General features: G+C 41.3%; 1 protein-coding gene across 1 annotated transcript; it reads left to right on the top strand.

Moving 5' to 3' along the window:
- Positions 1 to 6,522: 6,522 nt before the first annotated feature.
- On the top strand, positions 6,523 to 10,192 carry grxcr2 (glutaredoxin and cysteine rich domain containing 2). The gene is made up of 3 exons (XM_028984532.1): positions 6,523 to 7,145; positions 8,549 to 8,758; positions 9,460 to 10,192. The coding sequence occupies exons 1-3, from the start codon at positions 6,807 to 6,809 to the stop codon at positions 9,637 to 9,639; spliced, it is 729 nt and encodes a 242-aa protein (XP_028840365.1). The 5' UTR covers positions 6,523 to 6,806; the 3' UTR covers positions 9,640 to 10,192.
- Positions 10,193 to 19,181: the final 8,989 nt, after the last annotated feature.

Genomic DNA, 19,181 nt, shown 5'->3' with positions numbered 1-19,181 from the left:
AATGAAACGGACATGTCATTGGAATCCTTTTTTCACTGAAGACATTTATTCAAGGCTGTCAATGACAAATAGACATGATTACATTGTTTATATCCCACAAAAAGATTATTCTGTTGCTGCCTGACTTTTAAAATTGCATTGCTAGATTAGATGTGCCTCTATAAAGGTACCTGCACCATCAGCTGTATTATATATTACAACCTTAATAGCAAAAAATCTAAATCCTATGTTTTTTTTATTCTTCTTAGTGTCAACCCTGTCAGTTTAATCCTACACAAAAATAAATACGTGGTTCTCTTTCTCAAAGGATTTGACAGCCTAAGCAACCGTTCTACACGTATGTCTCTGAAAACTGACATCGGTAATGACAGCCTAAAGCCTCGGGCTTATACAAGAGTGCTCCAGCGAGACTGCACCTCTCAGGTTTATCCCTCCTTAATACCGCTGTTCTCTCCGCCAACACACGTCCCCGCTCAACACATTGTGGGTGTGTGGGATGGCGACAGACTGCAAAGCCAGATGCAGTTCTCTCTGCTGTGATAGGTGGCGTTCCCCTCCTTTCCCCGTCCCCCGTCTCCTTCTGAGAGACCAGATACGGTCCTCTGCTGAATTATTCAGAGGCCGAGGCACGTGCCCTTGCCAGCGTTACTCAAATAGAACTCTGATGGGATTCTCCCCCCCGCCCGTCTCTCTCCCTCTACGCTCCCTGAGCTCTGCTAAAGCAGCGAGGCCCGTCAAATCCAACACGGTCCCAGCACGGAGCCCCATGTGCTCGCCTGCAACCGGACAGAACACGGGTGGATGAGCGTGATCGTTTTCCTTTGCTGTGGAGAGACAAGGGCATCAGGTACTAGCAGTTATTAAACTAGCGCCTTCACATCACAGACGGGGGGATTTAATATTCTTTATGTGCGTGTGGGTCTCACGGGCCTCTAATTAATGACAGGGAGTCCATGTCCCCCACTCCATTAAACCTTAAAGGGCCTGCCACCGCCGATGACTTTCACATGGTTGACACGACAGAGTCAGACAGACAGCTCTGACATGAGAAATTAAGCCTGCCCACTTTGAGCAATAAGAGTCATAATGGCGCGGCATGCGGGAGCCCTCTGGGCCTGGTGGCCCTAAATCCATTGGCCGACCACAGCACCAGCTCCTGCACCTGATTATGGAGTCCTGGCCCATCCCATCCCACCAATTAGGCTTGATGGACCAGGACCCAGTAGGGGCTGCCAACTTAACAAGCACCTGAACTTTTTTGTTCGTTTTCAGATATAAGTTCTCTCTGTTTCCTTTTGGCCCTCACACCGTTCTTCCACAATGTCCTGTGCCTGCACGTCATTACTCCTCCGACCCTCAGACGTGACATCTCTACTCATTCTGCATCAAGGAAAATAAAGCCAAAGTGACAAAATAAAAATGAAAATAACAAATAAATCCATGCGTAGTCTAGTTTAAAAAGATTAATCTGGCACATGCTACCTGAGCAAGAAGGAGCGGGTGGCAAGGACTGGGGATGGGTCTGGACTTTAATAGTGAAAATACTGGCATGTTTGCTAATCTTCTAGCTTTTTGAAACTAAATAGTGGATGTGTGGATAAAAGTATGATTTAAAAAAAGTGTATAATGTATGCAATAAACTTCTCTTAATTCCAGGAAAATATGGACACAAATACAGAACTCACAAGAAAAGAAAAAAAAAACAGTACATGTGAACCCTCACACTGAGGAACAAAGGTTAAAAGACAAATGAAGGAACAAGGATGGGACACTGCAGGGGTACATTTATACAAACAAAATACTAAAAATAATGAAATAACAGAAAAATCCAGCCTGGGAACCGGAACCAGAGAAACCGGAAATTTCAGGGTCATGGAAGTGAAGTGATGTTCGCATGTTTTGGGCAACTGTTTGAAGCAGCTGAGCAAGTAGAGTTGTACAGTGGGTCAGCATGACATAGCGACCAACTAACATCACATAGTCTTAGCAAGTCTTAGCGAGGCTAGTAAAAATATGGTTTCTTGCTGCTAACATTATGGATCCAGTGTTCATTAACCTACATTAACCGACATTAACCTGTTTACCACATGTAGTTTGTTATCACATTTTGAGAGATTTAGCAGAAATCCTGACAAATATACTTTTTAGGGCCTAGCGGTTAAAGAAGCGGCCCTGTAATCAGAAGGTTGCCGGTTCGAATCCCGATCCTCCAGGGGGGCCACTGAGGTGCCACTGAGTAAAGCATCTTCCCTACACACCACTCCCCAAGGGTGATGGTTAAAAGCAGAGGACACATTTCGTTGTGTCACTGTGTGCTGTGCTGCAGTGTTTCAGAATGACAATCACTTCACTTTCACTTTCATTCCCTCTGGCAGATAGGCAGGGGATACAAGTCCTGGCCAGTATGTCATTATCATTCGCCTGAGCAGAGATGCCCGATTGTGACAATCAAGTTGTTTATGTTGCATGAATATGGAGTGGCCTTTTTAACTCCAGTTGCTGTCGTTCCGAACATAGTGCACCCTCCACATTGCATTCTTGGACCATGTGCTCTGAAGGCCCATGGAGATCTTATGCTTCAGTTTTTCAGTATGGCTAGGCAGCCTACAGAATATCAATGAATTTATTAGGAGTCATTTATTTCTTACACAACATGTCAATAGCATCACTGAAGAGACAAGCATGTTCAGAATATAGATTAGATAGGTGAAAATGTTTAGACTTTAGGTTTTGATTACATATTTATGGTTATTTTATGTCAACTTCAATTCAGTGGAAGACAAGGGTCAAACAGCACTATGACCTGGCCTAGTCATTATTGCCAGTTAGTGTGAGTGCTTTATGTGATCAAATATTTCAAAGGAACAGCTTCTACACAAAATATATATAGCAGGGAGACTCTCTATGTAATACTAAATTGAAAACTTCCTGGTTGGTTTTCATCACAATAGACCCTCGATAATGAAAAAGTAATGAAAACTTTTATACCCACCGCAGCGCTCACTGATTAGTACCAGCTAAGGTGCTTATTTTTATTAACCTCCGTTCCTCTGCAGCAGTCATGTGTAGAGTGAGGAACGGCCTTTAGGATCCCTGGTGTACGTGTTCATAACCTCACAGCTCAGTGATGTCATTCACATGGAAATAACCCAACATGCTGATAACATTCTTATGCAAACAACCTAACATTCTGCTGCTATTCTTATGCTAATCCTCCTACATGCTGATACCATTCTTATTTTGATGCCTCTGGCGACACAACCCAAGGGAATCTTCCGACAAACCTGGGGTTATTTGTGAGTTTTCTCCTGGTTGTAATTTGTGATGTGGTTTGTGTTATGTGTGTGTGTGTCAGTATTATTCCTCCTGACCGTAATTCCCCATGGAGGCCTGCCTCAGCCATCTCCTCTGTAATCTTTAGACAGAAGGTTGATCTGCTGAAACTCAGCCATGTGCGTCGATTAAGGTGTTTGACGGAGCTGAGACTTTGCAGAATCAGAGTCTTGCCGCCTGGCCCACAGGTGAATGGATGGTGTATGGGACGACTTTTCATATGGACGACATGGGTAGTTGCTCAGGGTGGCATCATGGTGGGGGCATGTGTGGTGGGGTGGTAGTGGCCTGGTGGGTAAAACACTCGCCTATGAACCAGAAGACGCAGGTTCAAATCCCACTTACTACCATTGTGTCCCTGAGCAAGACACTTAGCACTAAGTGACTGTAATTTCATGGGGGGTCTGTCCTAGTAACCACTGATTGTAAGTCGCTTTGGATAAGGGTGTCTGATAAATGCTGTAAATGTAATGTGCCCATGCTGTCCTGACATCATGATTGCATGAGCATGGATCGGGGGCAGAAGATTCTTGGACTGACTGGAGCAGCATCTAATCACACAGTAAAACACGACACTGAAATTAGCTCCTAATTTGAATCATCTTTTCTATCTTAAATTCTGCTCGCCAGGCTGGAATACCTGTGTAAAACTTATGCCAGGTAATCTTTTTCAGAAATAAAGAATGTTTTAAATCTGTATATGGTGATGAACTATTAGAAATGGTATCAAGTGTTACCTGTCCAGCCCTGTCGATGGAACATTTCACATGGGATCTGTGCATTGGATTGATGAATAGCAGTCTTTTACAAAAACCCCTACAATTTAAGGCCCTGTCCACACTAAAACGATTTCCCCTTTTCGGTTTCTAAAACACCTGCGTCCACATGCAGCGTTATATGAAATGTTGTATTCCACACGTAGATACAGAGAATGTCCCGAACGCTGTTTTTACCCCCGATGCGTTGGGGGTTATAGGTCAGGTTGGAGGTTGTGCGCAGCAGGAGAGTAGTTTCGTGGCTTTCTTGTGCATTCACCAAATTCAAAGTTTGTGCCTATTTTGCGCTGGGTCCTGCCTCAAGCACCCCCTGAAACGGCATCTCCGCGTGGTCACATGGCCAAATTGGACAGAAATTTTTCGGTTTCACAGAAAACCGTTCCAGTGTGGATGCGGCAGAAAGGGTGTTTGCCCAGGCCACCAAACAGGCTTGGACCGCCCCTGTGCCCCGGGGAATGTAATGAATACTTCTAATCAAGATTCTCCTGCTGCTCCTCGTATTAATCGGAATATTTTAAGGGGAGGAGAAGAGGGGCACAAAGCAAATGAGCAGCAAATTGGCACATTTCACATATTCTATTTGATTTGATGGGCTGTTTCATGGCAGGCTGACATTGGTAGTCAAAAGCGATATTTTTTGGATGACCTTCCCTGCTAACACTCATGGTTTGCTCATGGTTCATGCCCTCAACCATGTCTTGGTCCAGGATGGAACAGCATCTTGTAGCAATAAATTTTGGGGGTTTATGGTGTTAAGCCTGCTGGGGAATCATTGGGAAAGAGCGCTGAGCCCCTGCCGAAATCTTGCCAAGATTGCTTCAGATACAAGGGCTGCTAGGAGGCCTGTTAAATTAAGATGATTATGCCCAAAAGAGAGATAAGGTCGATGAAACCACAACAATAACACTGCATTGTAAATTGCATTGTATCAAGGAATCAAGTGCAGAGCATGTGGAGCAAAAATGAAACATGGAATTTGAATGAGAACCCAGAGACCCTCCAGCCACTTGTTATCCGTTCTGTATGCAGTAGTAATACACCAGTTTTGCTCTGGCGTTACCAGAATGGCATATGTGAAGTGAAGTGAATTTTTGAGTGAATTTTTTTGCTACGTTAGCCAAGAAGTCATCAGGAATTTTGTGAACTCTGAGATGGAAGTCTGAGTCAAATTTGAGCTCCTTTCATTTAAGGCTACAAAATGAATCTGTGCAATACCAATGCTGCCAAGAATAATCAATCTTTTCAATACTTAATTTAAATTCAAATGAAATGCTTAAAAGTAAAAAAAATATGTCCTGTCCCAGGACTTTATTACTATTATATTATAGTAATAATGATATTGCAATTGACCAGAATCTGATTGACAATATGGTTACTTTTCATGTCACATGAACAGTCCAGTCAGTAAAGCACCGTGTAAAATATTCATGCTTGTCCTTTGTCTCCCCCAAAAATAGTCCCACTCTCAACACCGGAGTCTGGAGGAAATGTCCCGTCTGCTGTCCGCTAAATAAACTTGTCACAGGGCAGTAAGCTTCAGGATTACACTGATTGTGTGCTTAGCGTCCGGGTAATTTAATACCAAACATAAATGTTTCATCCAAATTCATTGGTTTGTCTGCTTCTTCAGAAATGGTGGCGTCTACGGAGACAGAAAGAACCACAGTCTGCAGGGCTCAGTTCTACGTGTGAGCGGGTAATAGACCCACAAAGTCAACTTGAAAGAAATCACCTGTTGTACATAATTCACGAGCTCCAAAAAGCCCTCACAAAGAAGAGAGTCCATTGGTCAGAGAACTCTTTTAACTGGTATCCCAGAATTAGAGAACAGAGAACGAGGCTTTTGTTTCTGTCCAATTTAAAAGGACTGTTGTGTGGGCTAAGACAAGACTGCATTTACCCTTTCTCTACAACGCTAAAATCATTTTAGCCTGATTTAAGCCCCATCCATGATGGATGTTTCACATATAGTCAATTGGAAAAGAGGCCTGAATGCGGCCTTTTGCAGACCCTTAATAAATGGTATTTCTGGAAAATGTTCCATTTAGGTCTTTGGATACATTTTACAGTGTAAATCGCCGCAATAACGACTCTTTATTGAAGCATGGGGGAAATGCGGTTTAAAAAACGAATGTGGAATACAGCGGTGAAAGTGGCAGATTAAAAATCAGACTGGATTCATGACACGTCAGTGAGGGGAGCAAAATCATTTCTCACTCCACCGGCTCCGAGCTCGTGCGCCTGATATGAACTCATTAGGAGCGACAAAACATCCTAGCGTTCGGTTGGAACATAATAATCGGCAGCTAAAGAGATAATAGCCAGGTTGATCGGGACATGCATGGGGTTTAATGCCCGCGGGTTAAACCGCTTCCCTGGCACCCTTTACTTTCGATGCGTTAGATGTGCCTATGCAAATGATAAATTGAGATTAATTTGCGTGAGGGGTGGGACATGCGGTGATGGAAATGCAGGGTCCATCTGTGTTCCTCAGGCATGATTATTTCATGATGCGTGGTGTCAGATTCCCAGCCGCCTTTTGTGCACATGGCGCAGTGCTGAATAATTTAGTCCGTGCTCAGAAAGTGGCAGCGACGCACAGCTCTCCTTCTGAGACTCCTTCAGGTGAGGCTGAGCTCTGAGCTTCTCTCGGCACGGCTCTTCAGACTTCTGCAGCCTGCAGGAGAACCCAGGAACATGGAGGAACCACAGAGGAAGTTCGGCAGCCAGAGGCACGAAGGGAAGCCAAGGAAGGTGAGGTTCAAGCTGGCCTCGTCCTACAGTGGCCGCGTCCTCAAACACGTCTACGAGGATGGCCAGGAGCTGGACAGTCCCGAGGAGAAGTACCCCCACAGCTTCATCCACACCAAGGTCCCACGGCACCTGGAGGTGGGGCAACTGTGCAATTTTGAGGAGCTGCAGGACTCTAGTCTGGAGCCACCAACAGGCCTGATTGCCAAGAGGATTAACGTCTACAGGGGGGTCTCTGGCTATAGACCCCCACCCTATGGTGAAGTGACGGAGGAGGACCCCAAAGTAAGTTTAGCATTTGGGTCGGGTGCTGTTTGTCTGGAGTAGCAATAACTGACCAAAGAGTTGGAGCAGCAACACGATGTCCACCAGAATGTTCCAATAAATTGCAATGAATGTTGGGAAACTCCAATGATTTATTTCCTGCATTCACTGGTACACATACAGCATTGTTATTGATTTAATAACACAGCCTGCCATAAATCACATAATATTTATTAAAATATTGTACAGGGTAATTACTCACTGTGTTGACAGCTGGTAACATATAACATTTCAACCACAACTTTTTATAGTTGCTAGCTGTAGTTGTTTTAAATGCTCCTTTTCCCTCTGGCATGGCCACTTCTTTAATTGGCATTGCTGATTCAACATCAGCAGCAGCTATGAATCTTTATTCACGTTGGTTATACCATCTTGGAAGATTTTTAAAAATATTATTTTAGGCTTTTATCTCCCTCATTATCATGAACTTCACAGCTTTTTTTTTTACAATTTAAATAATTAATATAATATAACATGTTAATATGTGAATCTAAATTATATGGCTTTATATATGGCTTCCTTCTGAAATGATCTCTAAATGTGACTGATATCCTCTGATGAAAAATGGAGTGAGTGGAACACTCTGAAGAAACAGCAGGCACTGATACTTCATTCAACCTCACAAAGAGCATCAGTGTAACCTCGTTCTTAACAGAGTTTATAATACAAGCAATCCATATGGTTGTGATGTCATGGCGGAAAGATGAAACCAAGAAAACTGTCAAAATATTCTCTCTTTACAGACATTTGCTGCACATATCCATCAAAAGCTCACTTTGTTGCAATTAGAGAAGCAGAAATGAGGTTGGGGAGAAGCTCTTATCTGTGGACCACACCATGATAGGCCCTAATCAGGCTTCTAGGGCCCTATCTGATGCACAGTATAAAGAAAAACGCAAAATGTCTGGTTATACAAGTCTATTTAATTATTCTGACAGTGGAAAGTGCAAAGTGAAACAATGTTGTCCTAATTCTGAATGGCACTTCACCTCACCTTTAAAGGGCAAGGGTGCAAGATGTGTTTTCAGCCAATCTAATAGACGTGCTTGCGTATGAAGTGAAAATGTATGTGAGAACCTTCATCCCATTCAATCATAAATGTGATCTGAATACAGACTGCAGAATGTATGTATTTAATGTAAATCTGGTGATAAATTGTATATAAACCAGTTAGGTATGTTTCAATATTTCCAATAAAACAAAACAAAACAAAAAAAAGTCCTTCAACTCAACTGGCAAGAAGATCAAAGGCCTTCAGATCTGGGTGGACAACACAAAGTGTGGCAGATAAAAATGCATAAGACCTTAAAAATGCAACCATAGCGATGTGTTTGAATATGACCTTAATGTCTGGTTTGGTTAAGTTACCAGTGCTGGACTTTGGGAAGATCATCATCTACACCAGCAACCTTCGGATCATTCGCTCGCCCCATAGGAAAGTGGAGTTGGCCAGGGGCTGGGAGCAGGACCAAGGCGGGGCGGAGGAGCTGCCCAAGAGTCACAACGTTCGCAGAGGGAAACACAGAACTCAGTGTAGCCATGGAGGTGACCAGAGTCTCTCACCTACACACAAGGTACCTGTGCTTCACAAACCTGACATGATACACCAGTATTTAAGGAGACTAGACTATTTCTATATATGGCCAACAATGAATGACATAATTCTAATACAGTTACACATCATGGTAAATAAATCATGGCTAAGTAATATGGAATAGTTTGTGGATATTTTAATGTTTGCCAAAAAAAAAAAAATCAAATTTTAATTACTATATTTTATTTGGCTAACAGTTGCACATTAAGTACATTCATAGATAATAGAAAATATGGATAAACAGTATTGATTCTGTATCACACATGTAGGATCCCTCACTCTATTCCCCTCAGCTCCTTGGTTCCTTGGTTTAAAGAGTCTACGTTCTGCCCTGGGCATCAACCTGGTTCCTGTCTCTCCATTTACTCTCCCTTTTACTCCAACTCACTCTATTTTGTATCTTTCACCGTCACAAAGAAAACTGCAAAGAAGCCAAGGTGGCGGTTGCTATAAAATAAAAACGATAGTATTTCCTGTATCAGAACTGGATCGTTTGGATTCGTTTTTCACTGTTCCATCCCTTTCCTGCACCCTTCATCACTAAATCCGTTTGCCTCCGTGATAGTTGCTGAAAGTCTGTTGCTGCTGGTTTACATGGCAGGAAACAGGCCCGCCTGTCCCGAGGTCCCGAGGTCCCGAGGTCCACCGGACCCCCCTTTATTTGTTTGCTTTGTGCCGTAGCGCCCGCCGGACGCCAGCAGCTGTCTGCAGTGTGGAGGTTCGGGCTGTGCCCCCTGCTCCTTGTGCCATGGCAGCAAGCTGTCCATGCTGGCCAACCGCTTCAACGAATCCATCAGGGAGCTGCGCTGCCAGGCCTGCTACCCCGAAGGGCTGGAGCCATGCCAGTCTTGCACCCAGTAGCACACATGCTACTATCCGTAATGTCTTTTAAAAAATGTATTTAGCTCAGTGTTAGAGTGGGAATTGTGAGCCATGACATCTGATGTCATCAGGAGTGAGTTACTGGAAGCAGCAGAGACATATATATATATATATATAAATATGTGGGATGGCTGAATCCATTTATACTTTATTGCTTTATGTGAAAGTTTTGGGTGAGTTTGTTGGGTGGAAATGAATTCATTATGAATCTCGTCCTCTGAATTCTGACTTAATTAATTCATCTAAGTGGAGTGTAAATGAAGGCAGAAGCAAACTCTGCTGCCCTCAGCGCTGGTGAAGCAGATTTTTATTCATTTTTTTATTGTGCTCATATTGCACCACAAGGCATATCTTGTTCAATGAGGCATATTCTATCTACTAATAAAATATTTATTATGGGTTATTATTTTCTGTTTACTTAATAGTGTTGTTTCATTATTACATGCATTTATTTACCCTAATAATCCTTACCCTTTAAGCCTACATTTTAAGATGATTAATGCACAATGGGATAACAGTACTGTTTATTTGCTTAGATGATTGAATAATTGCTTAGATTATGAATAATTTGGGTTTTAGGAAAATGTAATTTTATGCAAAACGTGATGCAGTTAAATTTGGCAACAAAAGAACAAAACCTGGATGTGTGTGTTTTAGGGAGAAATGTTTGAGTATCCTGAACACTGCAATAAATCAAACCCATTTACTTTGTGGTGTGTTTCATTTTGTCTTTTTATTCTTGAAAGCATACAGACATCTGCATATTTTACAGGTTGTGCTTCTTTTATTTCCTGTGACACCTGGCGGCGCAGAAGAAATCCCGCCAAGCAGAGAAGGACAGGCTGCATTCCTCATTCGGGCGGGGTTCGCTTCTTGTTGTCAGGTCCCGGTATATTTGTCAGCACTGCAAAGTCACGTCAAAGTTAAATTCATTTTATTTGGCATTCACCAAAACAACGCACTGTGATTAAAAGCTGACATTTTTTATGTTAAGCAGTTTTCGATAATTTAAAGTGATTTTTCAGAACTTTAAAATTTCTGCACTTCATTTAATGCCTCTGAGCAGATAAAACAGCTACATTTCCTAAAAAAAAATGCATGATTGTGTACAACTGAATGTTTTTGTAATATTTCTACCATTTTTACAGCAATTTCCCGTTTTGTCATTTTAAATGAACTCTGTTCGTAATTATTATATTTAATGCAATATTTTATTTTGTGATCAAAAGGACAAAGGTTCACCATGACCTTTGTATCTCTCACTTAGAGATGGGCTTTCAGAATTTGGTGGTCAAATGTCAAGGTTTTGACTGAACATTAACTCTATTTTCGGATCTAGTAGGTTCTACCTGATGCCTTACGATTTTTGGAGATTCAACTCTTCCACTCAGCTAACAATAACCCATACCGGTTCTCACTCTTTAATGATTAAAATGTTATGTAAAATAAATGCAGGGTTTAAGGTTACATCCCCTTTAGTCTCATCAGGGAATTTATCTGGAGCACTGGGATCCCAACATGCTCGATGATTCCTACTCCACAAAACACATATTTTGTAACTGTCATTTCTCATTTCTTCAGATGCTGGTGGGGGAAGATTAGCTTCATCTTCGCCACATTAATCATCTGCTTGAGGTCATTTGTATGCAATGTTCTAACATTTTGTCAGGACTCAGATAAGAAGCATGACACCCTTTGCTCCCATAAATTTGCAGCTTGTGCTGTAATAATCTCAATTTTCTAACCCTCAAAACTCCCTTCCTAGCTCAGTAGTGAATCTGATGTCTTTGGTTTTGAAACCCAACTGAGCTGCAGGAACACCATTAATGTTCTCCTTAGTAAGGAAACAGCAACTGCTGCATCCAACTGGGAAATGTCCATCTTTGAGACCTGCTACATGCATATCTTTGCCACATGCATCAGAGGAGTCCCATCCTTCCACTTCTGATCTGATGCAGGAGGTGGTGTTAATTAATTGGACAATGAAGGAGGGCATCGGAAAACAACTGCAAAAGTTCCAGGGAAGCTTTGGGCTTGCAGAACGCCGGAACTCCTGCAGACACTGAGCATCTGGATAATGGAGCATGCTGCTGGTCAGCATTTAATTGACTAATTTAGGAATCGATGCAGTTCCAGAGCCCTGTCTCACCTGCATTTCTTTAATTCCCTCCGAGATCACAGCAGATTGAGCAATACCACTGTTCCTGGCACCGTTCCTTAGCAATCCATCAGGCCATTCTCTGGGCCCTCCAGCTATGAAGCTGTGCCCTTCTAATGCAAGGTGACAACATGGCCTCTGATTAATGTGGCACATGTGGCCACGGTGAGGTTTGAGAAATCCAAAAATGCTTTTTTTATTCACTCCCATGTCAGCGATGTCGGGGCGGTGGCAGAACCCTCGGGCTGAGGAGCATGAAGCTCAGATCTTTCCACCAAGCGTCTGGTGTGCATCCGTTGTTAGGGAACATCTGTTTGTTTATTGAAGCCATTTGCGACTGTGACAGGCTGCAGATTGTTCTGGGTCTACCTTACCTGGAGGAGCTGGGTGACAGCTATCAGGAGCTCAGTCATCATGCTCTCTCAATCGCTGGATCTGTAAAGGTTACCGTATGCAAATTTTTCTGCAAACTGATGTCTGTTTATTTAACTCGTTTATCATGGAGAAGCATGGGAACTAAACCTCTGCTCTTTCCCTGCTTGGTTCCTCTACATATTTATCGTTAATGTCCATCTTTTCATTGCTCCCCAAGCTGATTGGAGGTCTCACTGGGAAAATCAGGGTGAGGTTTACTGTGAATTTTAGCATGTCGATTAATTCAAACTCTAAACAAAAAAAAAAAAAAAGATGGAGTTTGCCAGACTCCTGCATCGCTTTGAAGATGCGAATTTTCAACCAGAATCAGAATCAGCCAACTTTGTCTAGTTAGGCAGCCGGGGTGGTGTACAGTGTCAACAGGAGAGGGCTCAGGAGATCCGCCTCGTAGCTTGGTTTCTGACGGGTCTCTCAGCTATGTCAAAAGTGCTATCGCAGGAGAGATCACAAGGCCGCCCTTCCTCCCAGTTAATTATTTGTGCTTTGTAGCCTGGAAGCCCGACCCGATTTATGGATTTTTCCAGTTGTTGCACCCGGCTTAGGAGAGACGCAGTGAACACAAACAGTGTTTTACCCCCTGCAGTGGCTAGTATTTTTCCACACAATGCATTTTTTAAACAGATATGATCTTACTGAATCTGTTTAATTCTGGCTTTTCCTTTACCCTAAAATCACTAGGACCCATCAGCCTCAATTCCATGTCTGTGTCAGTCTAATTAATGCATTGATAACATGTAGTTATTGAATATTAATTTCAAAACCACTAAAGCTGATTGGAACCCCTATTGTCTTGCATTTAAAATGAGTTATAAATTGACAGTTGTTTCAGCTGACTGTATGGTATGCTTAAAGTTTGCATGTATTTCGCCTCGTGGTTTGGTTATACCAAGTAATTTACCCCCTCCCCCCAATGCAGTTTTATCTCAAAGCGAGCCAATGCAATAAATCAAAGTTATGCATATTTAAGTGCAGCAAGGCAGTTAATTTCCCAGCCTTTGCTTCGGTGTAAAATGGACGCATATTTTTTTTGAAGTAAGTTGAAATTGAAAAGTGCAGTACAGTTTCAAAAGAAATGTAGTTACTTTGAAGTTTCACTGTTAGTAAAGTGCAAATGACACAGAGAACATTACTTGCAAATGCGTTATTGGCTGAAATGGAGTTTGAGGGGATATGAGGAGTACTATATCGATGCATTTATGCCCACCTCTGTTCTCGATACTTAAATCTTGATTCTTAATGCAGCTGCCCAGCAAGTCAGGAGGCTCATAATTACTTCATCAGTTGAACAGGGTGTCAGTGATGGTAGAAGTGATTTGCACAAAAGGGCCTAAAGAACCAGACTGATCAAGACACATTTTCATTTCTATTACATTTTTTGACACCCCATGATGTCAGACAAGAAAGATTTCTATGCAAACCAAAAAATTATTTAAGAAACACGCCTGGGAAGCATGAGTTGCATTAATGATACAGCAAGAGGCCTTTTAAATAAAAAATATTTTGGGAGAGGCCGTGGAGTCTGAAACGTCAGAGAGATTAGTCCAGGACAAGCGCCGGTTTTCCACCAAGGATTCGTTTATTTATTTAGGCAGTGCATGGGGACCGTCGTCCGAGGAGATGACAGGCTAGGAGGAGACATGGGGGAGCATCCACTAGTGCTCTGGAAGGTGAGGGAGAGTCTCTGGCACAGGGAGCCATTAAATGTAGTGGCCGGCAGACATAATGTGAAGGATATTTGCAATTCTGTGTTCCTGCATATTATTCCAAATGGAATAATAATTGAAAGCATCCTGGCCACTGAGAAAGAGATGTAGTGGCATTTTACTGTTAGCCTCTTTCCTGTAGGTCAGCTGGAAAAATTGTGCTTAAAGCAGCTTTTAAAATTGTTGTTTCAAGCCACATAGGAGGGCCAAAGTATATGTATACACACACTATATATATGTGTGTGTGTGTGTGTGTGTGTGTGTGTGTATATTCTATATATATTGGCCCTCCAAAGATACTTTAGTTGGTTTGACATCTTAGATGTCACAGACTGCCTAGGGTGTCCATAGTTTAGATTTTTTGGTTCTACATTTTTAGCAGAAAATAGTCAGAATCAATATTTCAGTGTATCAGTAGGTATTTCTGTTTTCCTGAGGCGGTATTAATTTTTATGATGTACTACCTCCGCCTGTGTTAATGTTAGTGCACAGATTTTTCCAATTAAAACTCATAGCAGATGGTTTACTAAATACACATCCAGCCATTTCTCGGGGGTTCCCTTTCCACTCGGGGCCCTAGGCAAGGGCCTGGTTTGCGATTGCTCGGATGAGAACAGTCACATGGAGAACAAGTAATGCAAATGAGTCTTTTTGGTGAAAGCTTTTGTTCATGAAAATGCATTGCAGTTCCATGCTTACAGTGTGCTGCAATGTGAGGTGACTGTGACTCTGTCCTCCTGCATTTATCCTGAACTCAGCACTCCCAAAATAGCGAGTGAAATTGAAACCGGACGGTTGGTTCTCTGATAAGGCAGAAAATATCGCTTTTGATCCATCCTGAAACGAGCAGCAACTTAGTGGATGGGTGAGATAGGTCCATGTGGCCCCATTTTGACCTGATCAGAGCATAAATGACTGAATTCCTCAGCGCAAGAGATCAATCAGAGCCTGACATGGCCGACATAAGGCCTTTGTTGACTGAAAGGCCTTTGAAGTCTGTTAACTGTCTGGCGTCAGGTTGAAGTAATTGGCTTTAAACATCCAAGCGAAGAGAGTGGGTTATTCAGTGTCGCCCCGTGGCCTCACACAAAGGCTGAAAGCCAAAAGGTATTTCTTTTAAATTCACAGAGGCAGTTTTCTATACTCACAATGGCTCAAATCCAATATATGACCTGTGACTTGTCATCTACAAAAAAAATCTGTTCTGAATTTTCATCTGTGCAGAAGAGAAAAAAGCGATTGGAATCCAGGCAACCTTTGTGTCAATCCAACAAAGATTTTCAGTCATAAGAAGGAGATTTCAAAGGCTAATTGTGCATTTGTTGTTTCAATTCTGTTACCTTCAAAGTAACCAGGAATAACAAAGTAATTGCACTTGTAACTTATTTATAAGGAGACATATAATCCAACAATAGCAATAACAACAGCATCAAAAAATAGAAATGAACATACGCAAGGCAACATTAAAGTATTTACAGAATGTAATATACAGTTATGTACAATTCAAACACATTAACAGAATAAATCACTGACCTGCCTAATAATGAGCAGGTCCCCATTTTGCCATCAAACCAGCGCTGACCTAAGGAGACTCCCATAGCACTCCCATAGAGTCCTATAATTTCTGAGCTGCCGCCTCCATGGAGACAACCTTCTATCTTCTACACATCTATCTTGTGTAGTGGATACAAGTCAGCATAGGCATCTGAAGATAAGATAATCAATGTTGTTAAATTTGCTCCTGGCCTCTTTCATACATTCGGTTTCTATTTTTGTAGATAAGTGGGTCCGGTGGAAAGTAGTTCTATTGTACCTTAGTTAAGCATGTCTAACTTCTCTACTCACTTTTTCACACAGTGTTTTAAGAAATCTAAAGTAATCATGTCACGTCTCTTATGGCTTGCAAGCTGACATACAGATAACCTGAGCAATGAGGGAGAAATGGTCAGATGGCAGAATCAATTCCTCCTCTAATCAATTCAACCTTATTGATTAATTATCATTTTCAACCCAGAGAATTTTTTTTTTGTGTTGTGATGTAAGAGATGCTTTTCTTTAAACTTTGATGACCTGACTTGCAAACACTTCACATATGTATTATTGTACAAAATTTGTACAAAGAGATTCCCTTGTTTAAATTAAGTTTGAGTATTTCTTGTAGTACTGTTCTTGGACTCTGGTCTTCATCGACAACTTTTGACTTGTCTTCACGTCCCACCTTTGGAAGATTCAGCCTGTGGCAGGCGGGTTCCTCCTTCAGATATTCCCTCCAGTGTGTGTGGCTCTGCTTTGGGAAAAGGTAATAGCTTTAGTAAGTCATGATAGTACTCTGGAGCAAATTAAATGATCCATTATTTGGAGCCAGATGTGCTTGCCTGGTGACAGTCATATTTATCACATTTCCCTCACAATGACTTTCGTCCCGAATGCTCATTCTACCAGGGCTGCTGCAGAGGGCTTATCCTGCTTCTAATGTACCCCCTTAGTCTGCCATTATTCACACGTCACAGAGATGTGAGATTGATCTACACAGTCACAATGGTTAAAGTATTGTTCTATCAAAAGTCTTTTCTGGATCTTGTGTGCCACCACCCATATCCTCTGCATCGCCTGTGTTCCCCAATGAATTTTCCAAGGATTCAAAAAACAGTAATAACCTAAAAACTACAACAACAACAATAATAATAATAATAATAACACAACAACAATAATAATCATTATTCACGACGTCAGTCGTGTATGGCCAGTTCAACTATCTATTTAGCCACAGGGTTTGAACCTGTGACTTTGGGGTCTTCTGGTTCATAGGCACCCTGCCTATACCCTACAGCCATGCCCAAGCTGAGACATAAATCATGCAAACTGGTGTTGTGATATGTCTTGACAAAAATGAATAAATTAGGCAAGATACATTTCTGTTCTTCTGCACAATTATCTGTGATTATAAAGGCAGTTTGAAGGCTGTGGAGATGCGTTTGGTTTGAGAACAGAATGAAAGTGTATGAGGCAGCTGAGGGATGAAAAGGAGGACAAGATGAGTTCTGGATGGTTGGTTTTAATTGCTGATGGTGATTAAGGCAGTTTGAGGGCTATAGGGATTACACCAAATTAAGTATGAAATGAAAGCAAGACTATGGAAAAATGAAATTGTGGCTGCTGCGTTTTTAGCTAATTTTGCACACCCGCGTGTGTAGAAATGAAAATCGATGAATGGAAACAGGTCACAGAGACACCAGTGATGGAAGTGCAAGAGGAGGAGAAAAATATGAACATGGATTTAAAAAGCAGTAGATGGGATCACAGAGAGGTGGCATGCACCGTTATGTGATTTTTTTTTCTAATGAAAAGTTTTTTGCAAGATACATTGGAAAAGCCCAAGATCCAGCTTCTACCATCTGAAAATCATATTATTTTTTTCCCCAACAGAATATAAGACGTATTTGGATTCTTCGACTATGTTCCTGTTTCAGAGTGTGCTAATTTGATTTGCTGTTTCCTCTTTTTCATTCAGTGACATCTAGCTCTGTCTGTCGTGTGATGCTCTTTTACCAATGATTAGTTTCCCAAACGTGTTGCTTCTCAGTAGGCATGCAGAGTAAATGGGTCAAATGGAAGTTTTTTTTTTTTTTGAGCAAATGTGCCTTTTGAATCATGTTGATGTTTACACAGTCGTGCACAGCAGTGTTAAAAATATTGAAAATTCTGCCTTTATGTGATCATATTTAACCATTTAAGATGCCAGAGTTAGCAAAAAATCCAAAATTGTTTAAGCAATGACAAATTTCAGCAAAAATGAATGTAAATAAATACTAGCGGGCTGAACTAAAACGATAATACAGGCCTGGAATGTGATTCCAACCCTGTACCAAATACATTTTTATCCTAACCATGTAACATCTTATTATGGAACCATGGGCATTGTTTTGTTTGAATGAACCGTACCATTCAAAAATTTAGGGACAAGAAGAAAGGAGATTAAGAAATGTTGACATTTTTGCTAGGAAACAGTTGAAGCATGAAATGGGCGAAAACTCCAGTCAGACATTGTTCATGTTGTAAATGACTCTAGTAGCAGGAAATGGCTATTAATGATATAGTACCTGCATACATGTGAAAAGGAACTTCATCAGCAAAAATTTGTCTTCAGCTCAAGTGGAACGCTGTGTTCGTTAACCCAAGTCTGTCTTTAAAAACTTTATTCATTATTAGAAAACCATTTTCAATGGATTTTCAAGCAATGAAAATTGCCAAATTCACATTAGTACAGATGTGGGTTAAACTTTTTTCGATTATTGTTTCTAAATTTCTAAATGACCTTAACCTTGAAGAACATGGTAAGTTTGAGGTTCATCATCCCAGTTCACAGCAGCATAGATGTCCTTCAGGCTATCAGAAAGTATCACAGCGCTCCCCACAGGGTGTCAGCATGTGGCTGAGGTTCATCTTAAGTCTTCAATAGGATCACACATCAGCACCCACTGGGCAAAACATAGTCATTAGTCAAACTAAGGACCTGCATAAACATGAATTTTTGTGCAAAATGCTCTACAAATCCATGCAATGACACATCAAATATTAAAACGCTCATGGATAACAGCATTTTGGCCAGGGGGTCCTTGTATGATAGTGTAGGTATAATATATCATTGTGCAAACATCTTCTCAAACTAATTTAAATTCACATTATTTCAGCTTCATTAAAGAAACACGAACTCTAAAAGTTCCCATTTTAGCCTAGTATGATATATGAGTCAGTTGTAAAACCCGTCTTTAGTAGATATGTAACCATATCTTCCTGTGTGTAAATTAAGCATGGATCTCAGATTACACTCTAAAATCAATATCTAAGAACAACAAATAAACTAAAATTACTGTCCTTTCAGCCTATTCCACAAACCTGTTCAGTTTCAAGTAAGCATCCTCCCACAACCACCAGTGACCTTGACATTTGAACTTCAATCTCTTGTTGTCAATGTGTCCAAGTAAACATACGGTGGGTACTAAAAGTATTCAGACCCCCTTCATTTTTTTATATTGCAACCATTTGCTAAAATCAATTAAGTTCATTTTTCCTTATTATTGTAAACACAGCAACCCATAATGACAGACAAACACAAAATTGTTGCATTTTTTGCAGATTTATTAACAAAGAGAAACTGAAATACAGACCTTTTTCTGTGACACTCATATATTTAACTCGGTTTCTGTCCATTTCTTCTGATCATC

Source organism: Denticeps clupeoides, chromosome 6 (genome assembly GCF_900700375.1).
Source record: "Denticeps clupeoides chromosome 6, fDenClu1.1, whole genome shotgun sequence".
Taxonomy (NCBI): Eukaryota; Metazoa; Chordata; class Actinopteri; order Clupeiformes; family Denticipitidae; genus Denticeps; species Denticeps clupeoides.
Note: the sequence above shows the minus strand (reverse complement) of the source record. Positions and strands in the feature narration are given on the sequence as shown.

Excerpts from the sequence above, each read along its gene's own strand:
- grxcr2 (XM_028984532.1), top strand. The coding sequence starts at position 6,807 with ATGGAGGAACCACAGAGGAAGTTCGGCAGCCAGAGGCACGAAGGGAAG. Across the intron at positions 7,146-8,548 it reads TGACGGAGGAGGACCCCAAA|TTACCAGTGCTGGACTTTGG; the intron begins GTAAGTTTAGCA and ends GGTTTGGTTAAG. Across the intron at positions 8,759-9,459 it reads GTCTCTCACCTACACACAAG|CGCCCGCCGGACGCCAGCAG; the intron begins GTACCTGTGCTT and ends TTTGTGCCGTAG.